Consider the following 22,588-nt stretch of genomic DNA (forward strand, 5'->3'; position numbering starts at 1 on the left):
TTGCCATCCCTCCTCCCCAAGAGCCATCACCACCACCAGCTGGAGGAACCACACACCCAAACAAGTGCAGTATTTCCAAAGACAATGAAGAGAACCAAGAAGATGAGGTAGAGGCAGTCCCTATCTCTAGCACCTAGAGAGAATCATGGGTGTGGCTGTTCTTTACCACTGTTGGGAATGTACCAAAGGCTAAAGCTACAAAAGTACTAAGTCGCGGACTATCTGGACTTTACTCCTACAGGACCACCTCCATGCACCGCCACACCAAATCCAACCAATGCAATGCTCTCAGAAAGATTGTTCCTTTCTTAGCAAGTACAAGGCTGTCTTCCTCCACATCATCTTCAACCAATACTGTAAACACACAGCCTACTTCTGTGGGACACAAAATCCCACCAGCTACCTTTCAAGCAATAAAAGAGGCTGTTCCATATCTTTCTAAGACACCAGTCCTCTGTATATACTGCAACACACCACTATACAGGGGGAAGCAATTTCAAAGTGCTTTTGAAGCTGTAATCAAGGAGCATGTGAAACACAAATAAATAAATAACGAGGGCTCCAGACCATTATCCTCCATTCCATGCGACGTAGGATTAAGGCCATTAGCACCTCTGGTTCCCAAAGCAGGAACTTGGGGTGTTCCCCTCTTGAGAAAATCCCACCAAACTTAACAAAAACATTTATATCTAGATTTAAAATCGTTTTGCAAACTTTTTAGCAGATTCGTCAAATGGCACATTTGTAAGCCTTATTTTGGGACTTCCCCCACCCCTCTAATTTTGCCCCCTCTTTACAGAATTCCACCAAACTTTGCAAAGCCTTTCAGGACCTGGTCTAGAATGGAATTCCAAAATTTCATGCAGTTCCATTGTGGTGCCAAAGTTAGAAGCCATCCAAGAACTGCTTCTGAACATCTGAAGTGTCTGCGAACTCCACAGGACTGGTTGCGAACATACATACCTTTCATGGACTTTTACAGTAAAAAACACCAGTTTTTTGACTTCTTATGGCCATATCCAATCCCATCCTCAACACTCCTCACCTCCCCAGAGATTGTTTGATAAGTTTGACAAGTGTAATGTGGTGTTTTTTTTAATATGTTTTTACTGCGATGTTCGCGGACATCGGCCATAAATCTGACGCACTTCACGCTTTTCACCATCCAACCAGCGGACGCGCCCGATGTCAGCGGACATCACGTCAACCTCTAAGCCAACCGGATGCTGTCCCAATGGGGAAACGGGTCAACGGACCAAACCCAGATATCACTTATCTTTTTGGACCTACTTTTTGGTTTTAAAAAAGACTACTGGGCGGATTTCCACCAAATTCACAAAAGCACGCTTTCGGGATCAAACCGCCCCTCCTGCCGCAAATTTGGTGAAAATCCGTCCAGCGGTTCGGGCTGTAGGCGTGAGCAATGTTTTTCTCCGTTCAGTCTATGGAAGGAAAAAAAACATTTGGGACCCCCCCCTATAACTTTGCTCCCTCTTGACGAAACCTCACCAACCTGAATCTTGGATAAAAGGAGGACTCCTGCAACTGTTCATCGGATCATCTTTGGAACCAAGACTTCTACGAAGACGAGCAGCCTACTAACAACCCAAAGACGACCCCTGCACCTGACCAGCATCAACTCCAGTGATGTCCCGGTGAACCTCTGCTCCTTTGTCTTGATCTCAGGAAGAACTTTGTTGGTGCTTTGACCACTGGACCAGTGGGAACAGTCAGTCTTGACCCGGGCTGGAAGGACAATGGCTGTTTAGCACTCAGAGGTGTCCCTGGACCAACCGGTGGACTGACCAGCTTTGATTGATTGATATTTTATTTCTATCGCGCTCATACACAAGTGTTTCAGAGCACGACAAGGCAAGGGAGGGGGAAAAAAGGAGAACAAAACAACGATCTTACTATGCCCAGTGACATTGAGAATGTGCAAGTGCATGAGAGAGGGCGAGAAAAGGAGAGCGCGGAGCAAGGAGAAAACAGATAAATAATAATAAATTAATAAATAATAAAGGCTACAAACAATGGTAGTGCAGCCAACAAGTGGCAAGTGCTGGGTTTAAGGCAGCAGGCTGATTAGGTCTGATAATTACAGGATGAAAAAGGAGGGGGACTGTATGGGTACAGATACAGACCCCAGTGCAAGGGGGGCATGGAGGCAGTGCATGAGGGTGACAGGGTGAGCAGGTACCTGGGTTTGGAGGACAGAGGGTGGCCAAGTGCACGGTGCACAGGGAGAACAGAATCAGCAGGGGCGGCGAAGGCAGAAGCAAAGAGGAAGGTCTTGTGGTGCTTCCGGAACCGGAGACTGTTCTCCTCAAGTTTTAGAGGGGCAGGATGATTGTTCCAGAGGGAAGCCCCAGCCGGACAGATCTACCCCCAACTCGTTTCTTTGAAAAATGACTGACCCCGACAGAGTTAGGAAGAGGAGCAGAGAGCTCGAGAGGGTGGGTATTTGAGGAGGGATAGCTGAAGGTATGTTGGACCCAGGCTCCAGAAAGCCGTGTGGACAATGCAGAGGGTTTTGAATTTAATCCTTGCCTCCACTGCGAGCCAATGGAGAGATTTCAGAGCTGGAGAGATATGATCCCTAGGCTTGAGGCGAAGGACCAGTCTTGCAGTCCTGTTCTGGATAACTTGCAAAGGGCGGAGAGTAGAGGCAGGTAGATTTAGAAAGAGGCTGTTGCAATAGTCCAACCTAGAGAGAACCAGAGCTTGGGAGACGGTGAGCTTCTGGGGGAAGGAGAGGAAAGGCAAGGTACCTCTCAGAAGGTTCAGTGGGAAGTTTGACTTTTTTGAGACATCAGCTATGTGGGCGGACAAGGAAAGTGCAATCAAAGGTGACCCTGAGGTTCTTGGCCTCGCAGGTGGGGATAGGAGGAGGGCCAAGGGAGGCCGGCCAGAGAGTGAGGGGAAAGGGTGGTGATGGTGTGCTGATGAGGAGGATCTCTGTCTTGCTGGCATTGAGACAGAGATAGTTGGCAGCACACCAATCGTGAATGGCAGTTAGGCAATCGGAAATGAGAGAGGTAGAGGAGGTGGCCAAGGGCAGCCTGAAAATGAGTTGAGTGTCGTCCGCATAGCACTGGAGGTTTGAGCAGAAAATGGCAATACAGTGGGCGAGAGTTGCCAGGTATTGGTTGAAAAACCAGGGCAAGAGGTAAGACCCCTGGGGAACACCACAGGAGGAAAGGAAGATAGATGATCGGAAGGACCAAAGCTCTCTCCTGGGCTACTTCTCTGCAGCTGTTGTTCCGAGTAGAGACATGGAACATTGCAGAGCTCTTCTTGTGACACGTTGCCTGCTCTTGCAACTGTAGCCATCTCACTCCAATGGAAGCTGTGCTGGGACTGCTCCTATTTTCACTGCTGTACGATCGTCTGTCGCCGCTTGACTTTGGCAACCTTCATTGGATCTTGTCTTCATGTCCCAGAGGCATCCCTTGGACATCTCTTCCACAGAAGTCGTCACTTGTCTTCATTTTGGTCTTTAACTGGAAGCTATCTGGAGCCAATTCCTAAGTAGTATGACCAACGGAAAATAAATACCATGTAACAAGTATCCCTTCCCTCTAGACACCCTCTTGGTAGGAACAAAGACACAAGAACCAGCCTGGAACGAAGTCTGGAACCTCTGGAAGTGGTATCCAGAGAACTCTGAGCCACGGGTGCAAGGATACATACCTGTTGCTTTTTCCCCTGTCTAATATAGGATAATAAGGCGTAAAGTCCTGACCCTAGATCACTCTGATCTGAATTTTGAAGTAAGAACCCGGGTTAAGGATCCTTCCCATAGGCCTATCCTAGTATGTTAGATTGAGTAGAGTAATCAACTGAACATTACTGGAAATGTAATTTAAATTTTGATAACTCTTTATTAATCATAAAGGCCCCAAATCATTTTAAGGTTGTACTCAGAAGATTGAGGGAAGCCGTTTTGTGTTGATCAAAAAAAGTTTGGTTTATCTTATGCACTGATAATTGACTCATTTGCAATTCTATTTCTGCAAAGGGTGGATGTGTGTATGTGTTTATAAGGTTTTGGTGACAATATGTACCTATGATTTTTATCTGCTTAGTGTGTCAACTAAAGGACTAATAAACAATTATATTTTACATACTTACTGTCTAACGTGAATTATTTGTTTTGCTCTGTGTGGACTCCTTATAGCCCTAAGGCACCGTTACACCCTTCCTGAGACTAAGCCTTGCCCCTCTGCTACCACACCTTGATTGAGGTTGGCTAACGTGTCAGTGTCTTGCCTGGTTACCATAAAAGGGTGGCCTCCCAAAATCCTTCCACCAGGGCTCATTTTGGAAATCCATCTTAACAGTCCACCAATAATACACCAGTCAGACACACAAAGGGTTTGGCAGCCAGTCAATCAGGATGGTCTTAAAAACCACAGTAGACTCTGGTCCACCCATACAGTTTGTATATTGGGGCTACATTGAGCAGAGAATCAGTCTAACCCAAATGACTCTTAAGGGGGAAGGGCTTGGCTCATAGTGCACTCATTTGTGTAAAACAGCCATTTTAAGGGATGGCCCAAAACAAAATGGCAGCGGGTAGAGCTTAGGAAAATGTACCAGTGCCCCGATAGCTAAGTGTGACGAATAGGATTGTGTCATCACTCCTTTCCCAGGGATAGCCTCTTCCCATGTGGCCAGGGAACGGCAACCACTACCTGATCCTGACCCTGGAGGCGGTTATATGACGGAGGACCACATGGGGGGAGGTGACCCTCAGGGGGATAGTATGACAGTGTTGGATGAAAACACATACCCCCTTTACCTTTTAGGGATATCCCGCTGTATCTTATACCCTTATGGCTTATTGTGATAGCTCCCATAAGTCACCCCTGAACCTTACTGATAATACCCGTCAAAGTAATGTACCCAGAACTGTTTTTCAATCCCAAATATATGGGAGTACTGGGAAGAGAAAGAGGGCTGCAGCAGTGAAGATGGCTAAGCCCATGAAGTCAAGAGAACTGTCTAGTCTCTGGAAGGTGCTCCACCTTGCTAGGACGTTTAAATTCACCTCAACTGACAGAAGTGAACAAGAAGGCGAGCAGAAGGTATCAGGTAATATTTTCGCCACCAAAAATATCGTCGTACATATGGTCGTCGGGAACGGCCATAGGCGATATTTGTGGCGTCGAAAATATTAGGTGCGAGGGTTGTGGGGGTGTCCCCCGCACATAAAAAAATGATGCAGGGGTTGCGGGGGTGTCCCCCGCAGGGTCTATGTGTTATTTTCGCCGCAAAAATATCGTCATATTTTTGCGGCGAAAATAACACATGGAACCGAGCAGAACAGGAAGGAAGCATGCCAGAGCCGGGTAACGCCGCAAGCTGAAGAGACGCCAGTCAGCACGCTGCAGACGGGCACGCCCAGGAGAGCAGTGGTGGAGAAAAGCCTGCCGTCATAGGGGAAAGCGAATGACAAGCAGCCCGCCACCAGAAGGCGAGAGGCAGCAAGAGCCACGTACAACAGAAAGAGGCACAGCAAAACAGCAGCAGTTTACGGACACCTCACAGAGAGGAAATACCGAAAGAAGAAAGAAACGAGAACCACAAGAGACCTCAAAAGCATCTGGTAAGCCTGGGGAAGGAAAACTGGATTCTGGGTTGCTTGAGGGTGAATGCCGTTTCATGCCAATAACAAGAGAGAAACTAAGTGAAGCCCGAAGAGGGGGCTTTGAAACAAACCGTGTACAGGTCACTGGTAAGAAAAGGAATTGAAAGTACAGTAAAAGAAACAAAACTATCCATGTTAAACAAGAGTTGTTAAATCGATTTTGGGCAAAGATTACTTTATGGGCAAGAAGAAAGAAAGCAGCATCGAAGTCCTGGGAGGAGCGTATAGAAGGCAAAGCTAACTTTACTAAAGTGAAAGTGAAAAACTTAAAGAAAGCCCCAAGGAGGATTCATGTCTTTGTGACCATGAAGAAAGAAGCCTGGCAGGGAGTATACAGGCATTTTATGGGTCTGGGCTTCGTCTTTTGAGTTGCATCATTTCTTTTGGAAAGGGAATCATAAGTAGACTCATGCCCTTAAGATTCTGGTTTATTTGAACTGTTTTGTGTTGTGGAAAGAAACCTATGGAAGAGAGTTACTCCTAGGAAGTGAAGTTTGTCTTGTGGATAGAAATCTGGGGAAAGGAGTCGTTCCCAGAAAGTGAACTGTTTGTGCTGTGGAAAGGAACAAGGGGGAAGAGAGTAATCCCCTGGAACTGTGAACCTTGTTCATTTGGAACCGTTCGTTGGATTTTTGCCTTTTATTTTAACTCGAACAATACCCTTAACAACTTATAGTTACTTTTGAAGTGTGAGGGCTAGGATAGGATTTCAGACACAGGACATTTCATTTTAGATATATTGACCCTTGACAGACCCTTAGTTTTGGTTGAGGTTAGGAAATACCTCCCAATCAGGCATTTTGCAACCCTTTTATTATTTCAATAAAAGTCTATAGTAATCAATACTATTTCTCTGTGTCCACGTCTCAATTCCTGGTTCATCACATGGTACATTGAGCTACTCATGCATCAAAACCGGCTTCACCCCTGGTGAAGCCAAAACTAAAATCACATCTGCTACTAGCTTTGTCCACAACACCACTGTAGCGTGATAGGACCACCCAAAAGTCAAAACATGGTGCTCACAAAAACACCTCCGTTATAGGATTCATATGGGCTACTAATGGACAGTATAGAAAAAAGGGTTGCAGAAGCAGGGAAACTTCAACAGAAGTCAACCTAAACCACAAAAATAATGTCAGATTCAGAAATAAACGACAGGAAAAAAAACAAAGTATAGGGGTTCCCATGAAAAGGAATTCTTCCCTAACAACCAGTTGGGATTCCTGTACACCAACTTGCAGAAGAAAGGTTTGTTCCACTTTCATGCATGCATTCCAGCTTTTACTGTCGGGTGCAGAATCAGGATTCTGTAATCATTCTGCAGAATGCAACCTAGGATACAAAGGAAGAAATAGAAAACCACACTACTCGGCCTTAACACTGACAACATATAGAAACTATGTTAGAAAATACGAATGTCAACAATGAAAATATTTCATGCACGATCTGGGACATCTGCTAGAAAGTTTCAGATTGGTTTTTTTGACAGAGATACAATGGCACATACCTGGCAAGACCTGGTCCAGATAGATTGCAAGCAGAAGATATATGGTGCTATCCACAACCAGAAAAATGTAGGTGATTATGAGAGGACACGGACCCTCTTTTAAGTTTGAAAACAGGGCTCCAGTCTCATAATCTTCAAGGTGTAGGACCTATGAGAAAAATATAATAGAAAGTAAAGTCCTGATAACATCAATCAGCATCTCTTAAACATGCTTCTGAGTATCCTATTTCCCAGGGATACATAAGTACCAGGTCTGGAAAACAATTCATCACAAATCCAGGGGGGTCCACATTCTATATAAATGGAAATATAGAACCAAAATGGAAATAATAATTTGGTGAGTTACATGGTGAGACATCCCAAATTCCTTAAGCGTTTAAGTGCTGTGCAACTGGTATCACTATTATTAACTACCATTGGTACACAATGTATCGAAGGATTAAGAGGAGAGTTGACCACACCAGGTTATTGAACCTATGACCCACGACATTGTCCTAGTCCTAAGGCAAGTATGTTAAGCTTCAGTAATCCACCTGAAAATATGGGGAAATAAAATTGCACTTATAATATAGTAATTGCTTATATTTCCTTAGGGGAAGTGCAGAGGAGGATCGTTGACTAGAACTCCACCAAACACAATCAGGCAAGGGAGAGATATGGCAAGGACTTCACGGCCGTTAAACCTTATGCAGGTGGCAGGTAGGAACAGGTATGTTTACTCACCCCCTGTAATCCAATTTACTCAGGCACCACTGTAGAAATTCTTGAAATCGCAGGGCCCCTTTTCTCGTGCCTTGTTTCCATTGAAGGAGGTTTAGGGGTCTCAGGGCAGAGGTCACTTGACTTCTGGTTTTTGGTCCAGCTAGTCAGCTGTTCTGTGCTCCGATGGATCGGTTCCAGATACTGGACAGCTCTGCTAAGCTGAAGAAAGGACCGACACTTTGATGACCTCTGAGGGCTCCCAGGGCACGCTGCAGGCGGCATAGAGGGATGGCCACTCCAAAGAAATGGCGGAAATCAACCCGTGTGGCAGAACTAAAGAAACTAGTCCTGCAAAGTCCCACTTCATGATGGAGAGCTTCAACTGCAGGGGAAGACTTCTTGTTTCACAAGTCGAGGATCGTCCTGAGTGGAGTCCCAAAGCTAAACTCGGGATAATGACTGATGCAGCGAGGTAGCGCTGCAAGAAGCCTGTTCAGCCTACAGGATGGGTGCAGGATGCTTCATCAGCAGTGCTCGAGTCTGGTTGTTCCCAAGGGTCCAGGGGTTGAAGCTCTGATGAATGCCTTCTAGAGATCAGCAAAAGAGCAGGGCTTCGCAGAGACTCTTGAAATAAGCAATGCTGGCTGGCTTTTGACGAGTTCCGTGTCTTCATAGGATATTCCTCTTCGTACATGTCTGAGCTACGAAAATCTGAAGAAATGCTGTAGACCTCTCCTTATTTATACAGGTTCAAGCTGGCCTGCCCCCGAGCCCAACACTGGTAAGGATTGGCACCGTTAAAACTGCCAGGGAAGGTCTAATCCTGGACTGCCTCTGGTCATCAAATTTGTCTTCACAATTTGGCATGTATGTGGACGAGGACTGTGAGGAATCTGAGGGCATCCACACTTCTTTCCCCAACAAATCCTCCTCCCAGGTGGCCAGGGAAAGGGTGTCGCTTTAGGATCCCAACCCCGGGGGTGAATATGCGAGGGAGGGTCTCTTGGGTGGAGGAGACTTGGAGAGTGGGGAAGAGGCACCCTTGGGTGAAACGCAGTATCCCCCATTCCTGTTTTGTAAGGAGTCAAACATCCCCCAGACCTTTGTAGCGTACTACCAATCCATTACCTATTTTTCCAGAATACCCTCTTCTAACACACACCACTTAGGTACTGAGACGAGGAGTCCACCATAAACACAGAAGACAGACTAGTAGATGAAACATGAACAGTCTAGTTGTTGGACGCATCATGGAGCTGGGAACTTTAAAACAGAGTCATCCGAGAGGTTTGGAGACATGGGAAGCACGAAGGAGAGTTCCAAGGCAGGAGTTGTGGCGGCGAAACGGCAGCTTCCCGAGATGCTGGGAGGTATCAGGAGCGGGATCCGGTGCAACGAGCGAGAAGGGCTTGTCAGTCTGAGGCAGAGCTGAGGAAGCAATGCGGCATGGAGCAAAGGAACCAGGAGCAGTAGAGAGACTTCCGCACGTTCACAGGTACCGGACAGCTGACTGCATACTACCGGAGCTCCAAAGTAAGCAGCAGGGAAGCGAAGAAGCCGTAGAGGATGCTGTATGCCAGAGGGAACCAGCACAAGCATACCACAAGCAGAGATGGGTCTCCGGAAAGCCGCAGAAAGTGGAAACCAGACCGTGAGAAGGAAGTGCGTCCACCTGGGGGAAAAGGGGGCCCAGGTCATGGCGGATGGGCTGTTTAGTGCCAGAGACATTTGATTTCGAATATCAGAATTGAATATGAGAAAACCAAGAATTAACATGATGAGAAGCCTTAAAAACAAGCATTGCCAAGAGTCAAATAAGCAAGCATTGCCAAGAGCCAATAATAGTTGTGCAAGAGAACTATACTGGCAGATAAATTTGTATGAAAGTTGTACAGAAAGCTGAAACAGAGAATAGGTTTCCTAGCAGGATAGTGAAATAGGAAGCTTGTGCAAAAGGTACTGTAACAGAACTGTTTCCTAGCAGCCGAGTGTACTGGGAAGCATATGTTGGGTGTTGCAAATGAAAGCTACTAAACGAATGAATGTTGACAAAGCCAGTGACAAAGCTGACAAAGCTTCAAGGGAAATTGAAATGATACAGAGTCAAGCCTCATTGTGAAGCTGAAAATGTGGCAAGATATCTAAAAAACAGATCCAAGCAAGGTGTGACGGTTGCGTGTTCTGTAATGGGTGGACCGTGTGGTCCGCCAACTGCACCCAGACTGAATACACCCACCTAAGGAAAAGCAATATTATGATTGAAAATGAAACTTCGGTGTACTGAGATTGTTGAGCTGAACTTTATGAATTGGTGACAAGTAACCAAAACCGAGGATCTGGGGAATACGCCAAGTAACTGTTATTTTGGAACATTGAATATCTCAAGGAATTGCATTATTTTGAGACATTGAAAGAATTGAAAGCTTGGGGAAGGGAACCCCTCTTTTGTAAAGTGAACTATTTGAAACTTGGAAAAGGGAAATCCCTTTTACATCTTAGAGCTGAAAGAAGCTCTGAACTTCAATTTTGAACACTTCTCATTTGATGCGGACATACCTACACATTGTATACAATTAGATGTGAGGGCAAGTGTGGGTTTTGGACACAGAGACATTTGCTTTGGACCTCCTGACACAGACTATCATTAGTTTCATTTAGGTAGGGAAATCCCACCTCAGCATAGGGCCAGTTAGGCCTTTCCAACCTCATTTCAATTTAATAAAAGTTTATATCCAAAACTTTTACTTCAGCTGTCTGTCTACAGTAAGGAAAAAAGGTAAAATTTACAAGGAACAGAGTTCTCCTGCACTGATAGTTCTAAGTAGAACAAAATACAGACAATAGCAAATGTTGGGCTGCCCTATTAATATATATGGACGGAAATAAACACGTAAATCTTTCATAACACCTTTCAACGAAGAGGGTCACTGATTATTTTCATGGAAGTTAAGGAGTATGTGCACACACCACTGTTTCTGCTCCTGGCTGCTGGACCACCCCTCAGCCCAATAGCAAGCCTAACAAAAAATAAACACCAAAACAAATTAGCCATGAGGCAGGGTGTGACGAAGCCCCTTTCCTGAATATGGGGATTTCTGATGTACTGAAAAAGTACTTCCCCCCTGTGAGAGACGGGCCTCTACGACCGGTGGGGGGTGTCTGTACTTCCGCTCCCTATATGGTGGAGGAGAGGCACAGGAGACCCCAGCCAAGATTCTCTATTCGGTAGCAATGGTCGAGCAATCAAGGCCTAGCTTCTCAGGAGGTGATGCAGGCTGGTTCTTAAGTACAGTGTATCCCCAAGCCCCCACAAAGGAATATCCACACTCTGTATTGGTTTAGAACACAGTCTTTATATAATCAATAGTTAAGGTTATGTACATTCATCATGATAACTCACTTTGTACTCCGGCAAAATCTACAATGGCTTGAGCCTGTTGACATGGAATAGCTGAGGGGCTACCATGTCAACCAGATAATTGACTTCGCCCGTCTTGGAGATGATCCTGAAGGGTCCAGTCCACTTGTCTGCCAAAGCCCTAGGCTTGGTAGGCTCCATCACAAGGATTTCCTGTCCCGGAGTCCAATCCACTTGCGAGGCTTTAAGGTTATGCCAGTGCTTATTCAATTCCTGGCTGGCCTTGAGATTTGCTGTTGCCTGACCCATCATGTGTGTCATCCTCCGTCTGAGGCCTAACACATAGTCCCCCACTTGCTTGGCGGGACCCGGAGGGGTGGCTTCCAAGCCTTCCCTGATCAAGGCGAGGGGCCCCCTCACGGGATGTCCAAAGAGTAACTCAAAGGGGCTGAAACCAACACCCTCTTGAGGTACCTCCCTGTAAGCAAACAGCAGGCATGGCAGGAGGAGATCCCATTTCCTCCTTAGGGGTTCTTCCAAAGCCCCTAGCATGCCCTTGAGAGTTTTATTAAATCTCTCAACCAGACCATTGGTCTGGGGGTGGTAAGAGGTGGAGAACTTGTAGGTTACCCGCACTCTTTCCACATGGTTTTCATGTAACTCGACATGAAGTTGGATCCTCTGTCAGAGACAACCTCCTTGGGGAATCCAACACGGGTGAAAATGCCCAGGAGAGCCCGGGCAACCACCTTGGCCGTAACCGTCGGAAGGGGTATCGCCTCAGGGTACCTGGTGGCATGATCTACCAAGACCAGGATGAACCGATGTCCACCTGCAGTGGGAGGGTCAAGGGGACCGACGATGTCGATGCCCACCCTCTCAAATGGGGTGCCAACCACTGGCAACAGCTGCAGTGGGGCAATGACACTGCCTCCAGTCTTGCCAGACAACTGACAAGTTGGGCAGGTCCTGCAGTGGGACTCCACTTCTACTCCCATCCGTGGCCAGTAGAAATGGGCAGAGAGCCTCTGCTTAGTCTTCTTGGTCCCAAGATGACCAGCCAAGGGCACCTCATGCGCCAACTGCAGTAGGAAGGGCCTGTAAACCTGGGGTACCACCAACCTCTTGCGGGCACCAGGTTCAGGCTTAGTGGGCTCACTAACAAGGAGCTCACCCTCCCAATAAATCCGGAAATTCCTAGGCACCTCTCCTTGTGCCTGGGCCAGGGCCTGTTTCCTCAGTCCCTCGAGAGAGTGGCACTCTCTCTGTCCCTTACAGAAGTCCGCCCGGGAGGGTCCCCCTTCAGCTAACAAGCATTGAAGGTCGGGATGATCCTCAGGGTTAAGAACCTCTCCCACAGGAGAGTCTTCTGCCCCTTCTCCCAAAGGAGTTGAGTTTGGGTTTTCCACTGGACCCAGCCCGTCCGGAGCATGGATCCCAATGGGTGCAGCAGGAAGAGAAGGTGCTCCCTCCACAGAGGTGGCCTTCTTGGTCTTCCTCCTTCTTGCCTTAGGCCTCGCCTTTGGCTCGGGTATCTGACCCACAGCCAGACCCGGTGTCACCTGTGATCTAGTGACGGCAGCAGCAGTCATGGGAAGACCATCCGAGATCAACCCCAACTCTACTAGATCATTCCCTAACAAAATGTTAGCAGGGACATTGTCCTGAACCAGGACAGGAAGCTTCGCTGTCTTGTCGCCAATCATGAGTGTGACTAAGGCTACAGGTGATAATTTGGGAGGCCCACCAGCTAACCTGGTGGTTTGCAGAGGAGCACCTTCATAGTCCTCTGGCCTGAGCAGGGTCCTGTCCACCACTGTCATGCTTGCCCCAGTGTCTCTCAAACCAGTAGAAGGCTGGCCATTCAAGAGGACACTTCTCAAAAATCTACGGGTGTTCTGTGGGATAGTCGCCAGTACCTCCGCGTACTGGTCCCAGGCACCAAGGGACACTAAGGAAATCTCCACCGGAGCACCAAATGTGATACCGGCAGAGGAGGGGAGGACAGTGGCCTCCACCTCAGACAAGGGGTAAGGGTAGGTCAGGCTGACAGCCTGTACTCCAAGTGCCTTACCTTTACACTTGGATCCAGAGCCCCACAGTCCCAACAAGCGCCAGGAGTGCGGGGTACGGTACTGGCACCACTGGGAGCCTGCTTTGCAGCAGGTGGACCACTACTCTTATTCCCACCCCCAGATGACTTATCCCCACTAGATTTTTGGGTTTTAGGAGAGGAAGGTTTTGGTTTACCCGACTGTGACTGTTTGGGGGACTCCTCAGCTTTCTGAGAGGCCCCCTTCTCCTTATCCTTGTCCTTCCCACTGGAGTCCTTAGGGGACACCCGGTGGGAGACCCACTTGTCAGCCAACCTAGCCAGCTTAAAGGGGTCCAAAATGTTCTGGTCAGCCACATACTGACGCAGCTCTGGTGAACAGGCTTCAGAGAAATGCTCAAAAAACAAGAGGTGGGACAATTCAACAAAAGTCTTAACCTTGTATCCATCGATCCACCCCATCATGTTCATGTGCGCAGCACTCACCCAGTCAACCCAAGACATATTCTCCTTTTTCTTAAAATCCCTGAACCTTCTAAGGTATTGGGTAGGTGTCTTGCCGAACTTGGCAATCAAAGCAGACTTCATACACTCGTACTGACCCCTTTCTTCCACACTCAGCTTCAGAATACAGTCATACCCGGTTTGAGGCACTCTGCTTAACAAACACTTCGCCCAATCTCTTTTATCCACATCATGAATCTCACAAGCCATTTCAAACGCTTCAATCCATTGGAGGATATCCGAACCCTCCACAAATACACCAACCAAATCTTTCATAAACTTGGTGGCTGGGGACCTGACACTCTCACTGGATCTAGCTGAAGTCTCCACTCTAGCTTTCTCTAGCTGGATCCTCTGACATTCAGTGTCCTGGCTCTTGAGTTCAAGGTCCTTATTCTTGAGCTCCACTTGTTGAGCCAATTCCTCTTTCTTAAGCTCAGCATCTATTTCCAACTTGCGGTATTCAAAGGCCAATTTCATCCTTAATAACTCAAGTTCTAAGGAATTGCTGGAGTTTGGAACAGAGGCAGCAGGAATGGCGGCATTCCCAGAAACAGATTCAGCTGAAACCCCAGGGGCAGAGTCCTCATTGGTTGCATTCCCCCCCTCATCAAGAGTTTCACTATCAGTCTGGTAGTCCACCAGGGCAGCTATCAGCTCAGCCCTAGACTTATCCACAAAGTCTAACTCCCTAGCTTCACAAGCACTCTGGAGAGCCTCCAAGCTCATCCGAGTTAATTTGCCATTCCCAATAGACTCCATTGTTTGTAATGCAGTTACCTTGTACACAACTAAACCTTAATTCAATAAAGGGCAAATATCCTTTGTAAGTGGCACGGTTATACACTGATTCTTAAAACCATAAGCATCCCACCGCTTGCCACCAGTGTGAGAGACGGGCCTCTACGACTGGTGGGGGGTGTCTGTACTTCCGCTCCCTATATGGTGGAGGAGAGGCACAGGAGACCCCAGCCAAGATTCTCTATTCGGTAGCAATGGTCGAGCAATCAAGGCCTAGCTTCTCAGGAGGTGATGCAGGCTGGTTCTTAAGTACAGTGTATCCCCAAGCCCCCACAAAGGAATATCCACACTCTGTATTGGTTTAGAACACAGTCTTTATATAATCAATAGTTAAGGTTATGTACATTCATCATGATAACTCACTTTGTACTCCGGCAAAATCTACAATGACAAATATTTACAATCCTAAAGTGGTGCCACCCTAGATCTCATTGAAGTGCATGAACAATACTGTACGATGCCACACAGACTAATAGAGTGAAACCAGCAATAGAGAGAGGAGAGAAAATAAGATGGTTGAGCAATAGGCAGATACTGGCCCCTACCACTGGGCACAGTTCTGTGTGGAGATCCCCCCACCTGGGCAACCTGTAAAGAAAGATATAGCACAAGCCCAGTCCGTATATTGCTCTGCAAGTCTTATTCTCTCCTATAATGTTTTTACCCCCCCAATGTACCTGGTGGAGTCGAGCTCCTCGAAGGCGTCGGCAAACGTCGAGGGACTCGCTGTTCGGCGACGGGGAATCGACGGCCCTTCTTGAATGCCTTCCCTTTCAGGCGGGAGGCACGGGGCGTCGAACGTCCGTCGACAAACGAGGTAGAACGATGTCGAAGAGGCGGCAGCTTCGTCCGAGCGGTGCTCGTCGGCGTCGGCGTCCTGCAAGGCGGAGGTGTGCGGGGCACCTCGATGACAATAGTTCTGGACCGCAAAGATTGTAGAGACGGGAGCCCGGCAAGGGCGTCGAGTCGTCCGAGTCTTTGAGGTAGTCGGGTGGCGGGAAACCCACCGGCAGGTTTCTCCTCGGCGCGTTGGTCGGCCACGACTTTCCTCGGCAGGATAAGCGGTCGACGATGCGGTCGAGAGAGTCCTTCGATTGAATGTTCTTAGGCAAAGGAGCGGACGGCTCCAGTCGTCGGTGGCACGGCGTCAAGTGGTTCCCACGGCTGGGCAACACAACTTCGACGGGCCTCCAGCGGTTACACAAACCTGCGAACCCTGGTCGACGGCAATGGACTTCGACGGCGTCGATGTCCGGGTGCTTCACTTCGATCTCCTCAGCGGTCCCGTCTCGGGTCGACAGCCTTTCGAGGGTCTGTCTTCCAGGGCGCTTCGGCGAAGATGGAGCGGTGCTCGATGGTCCCTCGGAGCACGGGAAGAGGGCGCCTTACCAGGTCCTCTCTCGGGTCAGTCCTCGACGATCTCGTCAGCCTTCAGATCGGTCGAAGCAAATGCCACAGCAAGTCTTCTTCTTCCAGCTGGACGTCGAGGATCAGCAGTTCCAGTTACTCGTAGAGTGGAGACTCAGCTCCCTGGCTACTGTAGGAGCACAATGGTCGCTTCTCAACCAAAGGTCCCTTCTGAACACTTTTCCAGTGGTGAGAGGTCCCCAGATATACTATCCTCTCTCTCATCCACGCTGCTGGCACACACTCAGCAGCCAATCATACTGCAGGGCATTCATGCAGTCAGTCAGCCAATCAGGTACACAGTGCATTCAGGCCACACTCCTCCCTTCCAGACACTCACAACAAGAAATGTGGATTGGGACAAGTACCCAGCCATTCAACACTACACACTGCATTCAGGCCAGTTTCGGGCAGGGTTGTCTCGGTCTTTGTCTCTCATGCCAGAAACCAGACAACCACAACAAGAAGTGTATATTGGTCACACACTCCATTCACCCAGGTCCCACCCACAGGAGGTACCCACAACATACAGTCACTGGGAAGGCTCCAGTCAGTCTAGCTGGGCCTTCACAACAATACCATACATGGAACTTCCACCCAACAGCCAGTCAGGGGGAAGGGACAGAGACAGGGCTTCCCAGGACTTTGGGAAAACAAGATAACAGGCTATAGAAAGCAAGAGGCCACAGGGGCCATCTTGTTTCCTATCAGGAATCAACAGATCCCAATGGCAGGGCCTGGGTATCCCAAAATGGAGGACACCCGGAGCACCTGTCATATTCAGCGCGGAGCTGCCACCAGCCCATACCCTGCTCTGAGGCCACCCACAGGTGCCCAAAAACATACACTAGGGGCACAGGGTTGCACCCCTACCCATGGGCGCCATAAGGGTATCCCATGGGTCTGTTCACCAAACCAAAAGAGAGAGCTGCACTGCCAGGAGTCCCACATGGACTCCGGGGCAGAAAACATAACAGAACACACGGTAAAAACAGAAAAAGGACAAGGATTCAGAGGCCCTGTCCCTCAGATGCATTTCCAGCATCACACCCCCCAAGCTAGAGGTTGATGAGCTTGGGATGGTATGGGGAGCATTGGGAAAGATTTTGTTTTGTTGCTTTCCATTCATAGATATCTAGCAAACCCCCACCCTCACCTTTTTGCTGTTATTTTTAACCTGACTTGTCTTTTGGAGTAAAGCAAAGTCTTTTTTTGCTTTAATAACCTTGCTATGCCCATCTGTTTCGGGGCACTGATCAGTCCCGGATGGCTATCAGTTGTCACAAATCTGACCTTGTTAACGAGGAGAAAGGAACGCCTTTTGGCCTAGGGGGTGGGTCTACCACGGTGAAAGCCACAGCTACTCATATCCGAGAGGGGAAAGGTGGTAGTTGCAGTTGAAAGTGCCTGTGTGTGTGTGTGTGTGTGTGTATATATATATATATATATATATATATGATACATTACTCACCGTAATCGTATTTCTGATGCTTGTATCTGCTTAGATTCACATGCTGTGCATAGGCCGACATCTAGTGGAAGCTGCGGAGTATTACAGTTTGTTTTTCGAAACTCGAAAATGGGCGTCGACACAGGGCGCGCCAATAATACTATCCCTAGTGTGACGTCCACTGTACCCAAGATCCCTCACGCGTCTAGGATCCTCAGATTGTATTTTTTCTGACATGAGGTAGCATGAGGAGTAGCGTGAGTACAGATAACCTAAGCAGATAGACAGAAAAATAAGACTACAAGCAATCATGCGCCTTCTCTCAGAGGGGAGGAAGGGTGGGTCGCATGTGAATCTAAGCAGATACAAGCATCAGAAATACGATTACGGTGAGTAATGTATCCCTTCTGAGGCTTGTGGAATCTGCTTAGATCACATGCTGTGCATAGATTAGCGAGCAGTAACAGAAGGAGGTGGGATGTGAGAAGGGTCATGAGCAAATAAGTGTCTTAGAACCGCTTGTCCCACTTGTGTATCTGCCTGGGAATGGGTGTCAATGCAGTAATGCTGAGTAAAAGTGTGAATAGAGCTCCAAGTAGCTGCTTTGCAAATGGTGTCAAGGGGTACATTTGCAATGAAAGCCAGAGTGGCCCCAATGCCTCTAGTAGAGTGGGCCCTTGGCTTGAAAGGCAGAGTTTTTTCAGAGAGTGAGTAACACAGCTGGATACAGTTAATAATCCACTTCGAGATGGCACCTTTAGAGACGCGATCCCCCTCTCTGCCTGTAGCTACGGAGTCAAACAGTTGATCTGTTTTTCTTAGCGGTCTGGTTTTATTTACATAGTAGAGGACTGCCCTACGCACATCTAGGGTGTGTCGTTTCACCTCAGCCAAGCTTTGCGGGTTCTGGAAGAAAGCCGGAAGCTCGATGGACTGGTTTACATGGAATTTTGATATAAATTTAGGTGAGAACCTAGGGTGTGTGCGTAAAACCAGTTTGTCTTTATGGATAATAAAGAAGGGATCCTGCACTGACAGAGCCTGAATTTCACTGACCCTTCTTATAGAAGTAATAGCTACTAAGAAGGCCGTTTTATAAGTCAGGTGTTTGAGACTGTTCTTATGCATGGGTTCGAAAGGGGGGCCCATGAGCTTGGCTAGCACCACATTAAGGTCCCACCCTGGTGGTGGGTTTGAAATAGGAGGGTGAAGTCTCTTTACTCCTTCCATGAAGGCTTTAACTACTGGTACCTTCCACCACGAAACCTTGCTATGGGAAGTGGTGTAAGCCGACAGGGCTGCCAGGTGTACTTTCAGTGAGTTAAAAACCAATCCTGCATCTAGCAGGTGGAGCATGTATGTAACAATAGTGGAAGGAGTGCAATCAACTGGGTTGATTTGTCTACTCTGGCACCAGATAACGAACCTCTTCCACTTGACAAAGTAACAGTGCCTTGTGTTTGGTTTCCTAGATTCCTTTAGGATGTCCATACACCTCTGTGGCAAATGGAGGTGTCCAAACTCTATGACCTCAGGAGCCATGCTGCCAGGTTCATTGAGTTGGGTTGCTGGTGCACTGTTTGACCTTGGTGCTGGGACAGTAGGTTGTACCAGGCTGGAAGTTTGATGGGCTCGCACACCGCCATCCTGCGTAGGTGTGGGAACCACGGTTGTCTTGCCCACATGGGAGCAACCAGGACGAGCGTCATCGATTCCCTGTTCATCTTGTTCACCACTTTCTTGATGAAAGGAGTTGGTGGAAAAGCGTACGCAAACATCCCTGACCAGTTCATCCACAGGGAGTTCCCCTGGGAGTCTGGTTGGGGGAACCTGGATGCAAATCCTGGGCATTGTCTGTTTTCGCTTGTGGCGAATAAGTCTATAGTGGGGAAACCCCACTGAGAGAAGATTTTTTCTATGACCTCTCTGTGAAGAACCCATTCGTGTTCCTCTGGGAATTGAGCTCCCCTGGAACATGTTGTGATGACAGGAAGATGTTCCGTCTGAGTGCCCAGATCCAGATTTTCTGGGCAAGCTTGGACAGATTTGGCGAGCGAGTCCCTCCTTGCTTGTTCAGGTAGAACATGGCTGTAGTGCTGTCCGTGGGATTTGCACTGACAGGTTTAGTAGGTGGGGCTCGAACGCCTGAAGCGCTCTGAATACTGCCAGAAGCTCTAGCAGGTTGATGTGGTTCTTGGCCACTGAGTGAGACCAGAGACCCTGAGCTGTGTGGTGGAGATGGTGAGCTCCCCACCCCGTCAGACATGCATCTGTAGTGACTACTGCCTGTACTTCGGGATCGTAAAAGGGTTTCCCCTGTGCGAGATTCTCTCTTGTCCACCAGTGAAGGCTTTGTACCAGTGTTGGCGAAACGACCACTAGATCGTCCCACTGACCACTTGCCTGAGACCACTGTTTCGCCAACCATTCCTGCATGGGACGCATGCGCAGGCGCGCGTGGGGGACCAGGTAAATACATGACGCCATCATGCCCAGTAAACGCATTGCTTTGCGTACCGTTATTTGTTGACCGGACTGATAATGCGGAATTTGCAGTAGTATATTCTGAATTCTTTCTTCTGAAGGAAAGGTCAACCCCTCCTGGGTATCCAGGATTGCTCCTAGGAATTGTTTTGAGGTGCTTGGCACCAGGCTTGACTTCTTCTCGTTGATTGAGAAGCCTAACTCGTGGAGGAGGTCGATAGTCCTTTGAATGTTTGTCCTGCAAATCCCTGGGGTTTCCCCCGTTATGAGCCAGTCGTCCAGATAAGGGTACACTGGGAATGCCTCCCTGCGTAGGTGTGCAGCCGCCACCGCCAGTACCTTGGTGAATACCCTTGGTGCTGAAGCTATCCCGAAGGGCAATACCTTGAATTGGTAGTGGCGACTGTCCACCTTGAAGCGCAAGTACTTTCTGTGCGCTGGGAACATGGAAATATTAAAATAAGCATCTTTCATATCCAAGGTTGCCATGTAATCCCCCATTTTTAGGAGGGGGATTACCTCTTGTAGCGTGGTCATATGAAATTTTTGGGGCTTGACATACTTGTTGGCAGGCCGTAAGTCCAATACTGGGCGCATTGTCAAGTCTTTCTTTGGCACAAGGAAGTAAGTTGAATAAATACCCTTGTTTACCTGGTGTCCCGGGACGAGTTCTATCGCGTCCTTTTGTAGAAGAATGGCGATCTCCTCGAGGAGAATATTCTGATGTTCTAAGGAGTGTACTCTTTGTCGTGGAGGATGGGTCCGGGGACGCTGCAGTAGCTCTATACAATATCCTGTGGATACTGTTGACAGCACCCATCTGTCTGATGTGATCCCTTTCCAAGCCTGGGTGAAGTTTGAAATGCCTCCCCCTACTGGGGTTGCGTGAGAAGGGACCCTGAACTGAGCGTCACTGCTTTGGTGGAGGCGTGCCGCCTCCCTTGTTGGGGCTGCCTCTGCCTTTACCACAACCTCTCCTATTACCCCTGCTGTAACCCTGGGTAGACTGTTGGTTGTTGTTCCACTGTGTACCCTGCCACTGGGAATAGTTAGATCCTCTCTGGGAATTTTGGCCGAGTGGGAGACGAAAATTACTATTCCCTCTCTGGTTAGGGGGTTTGTTGGTTAACTGGCCAAGGGATTTGAGTGTCTCGTATTCGTCCTTGGCATTTTTCAGTGCGTCTTCGACCACCTTACCAAACAACAGATCGGTTTCCACCGGTTTGTCCAACAATGATGCCTGGGTTTCTGCTTTAAAACCAGACTGCCGTAACCACGCATGTCTCTTGATAACAGTGCAATCTGCTATCAATCTGCCTGCGTTGTCCGCGGCGTCGAAGGTTGCTTTCAAAATGCAACCAGACACAGCTCTACCCTCTGCGGAAATCCAAGCTAATTGGCCCTTTAACGGTTCAGGAGCAGAGGCTATGAGTGCTGCGACTTCTTCCCACTGATGGCAGTTGTAGCTGGCCAACAGGGTGGTGGAGTTAGCAATCCTTGCTTGATAGGCGGACGTTGAGGCTACCTTCCTGCCGAAACCGTATAGTTTTTTGCTCTCCTTGTCGGGAGGAGCTTCTGACGAAGACAAGGGTGTCCCCGCCCTCTTACGAGTGTTGGTGACAACTAGGGAGTCTGGCTTCAGATGTTCTCTTATATAGAGAGGGTCAGACTGTGCCGCCCTGAAACGTTTTTCAACCCTGGGATTGACTGCTCTGGTGAGGTTTGGGTTCACCAGGGACGGATCTATTCTCCGCTGAATGGATTTAACGATAGGGATGGTCTGGGCAACAGGCCTCCTTTCTCCCACTAACTCTTCTGCGAAGTCCCTTTCCTCCTGTACACCGTGGGTGTCAATGTGGAAATGTGGAAATGTTCTGCTGCGCGAGCGAGAACCTAGTTTAGGAGGGGTTGGTTATCGACCGGGGAATCGGTAACCGGGGCTTCCTTCTCTACCGGGGAATCTACTCTGTATGTTTCCGGGTCATCCTCTTCTTCTTCTTGGTCCTCATCATCCCCATAGTAGCCCGTCCCGGTTTGCTCTTCTATCATACCAAATTCTTGGTCTTCACAAAAGGAAGCCTCTCCTTGATACCGTGAGTATGGTCTTGCGTAAGGTTGTATCTCGAAGGGTTCTGACCTCATCAGAGTTTCAAACCGGGCCTTTTTACTCGGGTGGATATGATCAGTAGAGCCTGAGGGTGTGGCCCCTTGTGGATCATACGAGAGGAAATGTTCTGGATTCTTATCATAAAAATCAGCCAAAGAAGACATTCTTGACATGACCCTATCTATGTCTTCACTGGACCATTTTTTGGAACTGGGAATGACTCTCTCAGCAAGTCTATGGGATTTATCTTGAGTAGCTTTGCTGGTTGTGGACCTATCAGCAGACCTGGGCTTGTCTGTCTGTTTAGGGAGGGTGGGGTGTTTCACAGGTTTGGAAGAATGTACAGGTAGTTTCTTCTGCTGTTTTCCCCCCTCCCTGTGCGTAGAAAAATGTTTTCCCTGTCCCTTAGTGGCTCCAGAGTTTTTCGACGCCTGGCATCGAGGATCGGGAGGTGTGTCCCTGTCCTTCGAGCATGGGGCCTCGCTGGCTTTAATTGCGGGCTCCGACTCCTGGAGCACGGCCTGGGGGTGGAAGTCGTCTTCGTCTTCCGACGATCGAA

The 22,588-nt window shown here is 48.3% G+C and overlaps 1 protein-coding gene across 1 annotated transcript in view; it reads right to left on the bottom strand.

Annotated features, from left to right (window-relative positions):
* The window catches only part of LOC138583120 (cholesterol transporter ABCA5-like), a 3,134,767-nt gene that overhangs the window by 2,511,314 nt on the left and 600,865 nt on the right, over window positions 1-22,588 (bottom strand). Inside the window, exon 9 of the mRNA XM_069655080.1 lies at window positions 7,164-7,311. Within this exon, the coding sequence (XP_069511181.1) occupies window positions 7,164-7,311 (148 nt within the window). The remainder of the gene's footprint in view (window positions 1-7,163; window positions 7,312-22,588) is intronic.

This window comes from Ambystoma mexicanum, chromosome 3q, assembly GCF_040938575.1.
Source record: "Ambystoma mexicanum isolate Mex_15411 chromosome 3q, UKY_AmexF1_1, whole genome shotgun sequence".
Lineage (NCBI taxonomy): Eukaryota > Metazoa > Chordata > Amphibia > Caudata > Ambystomatidae > Ambystoma > Ambystoma mexicanum.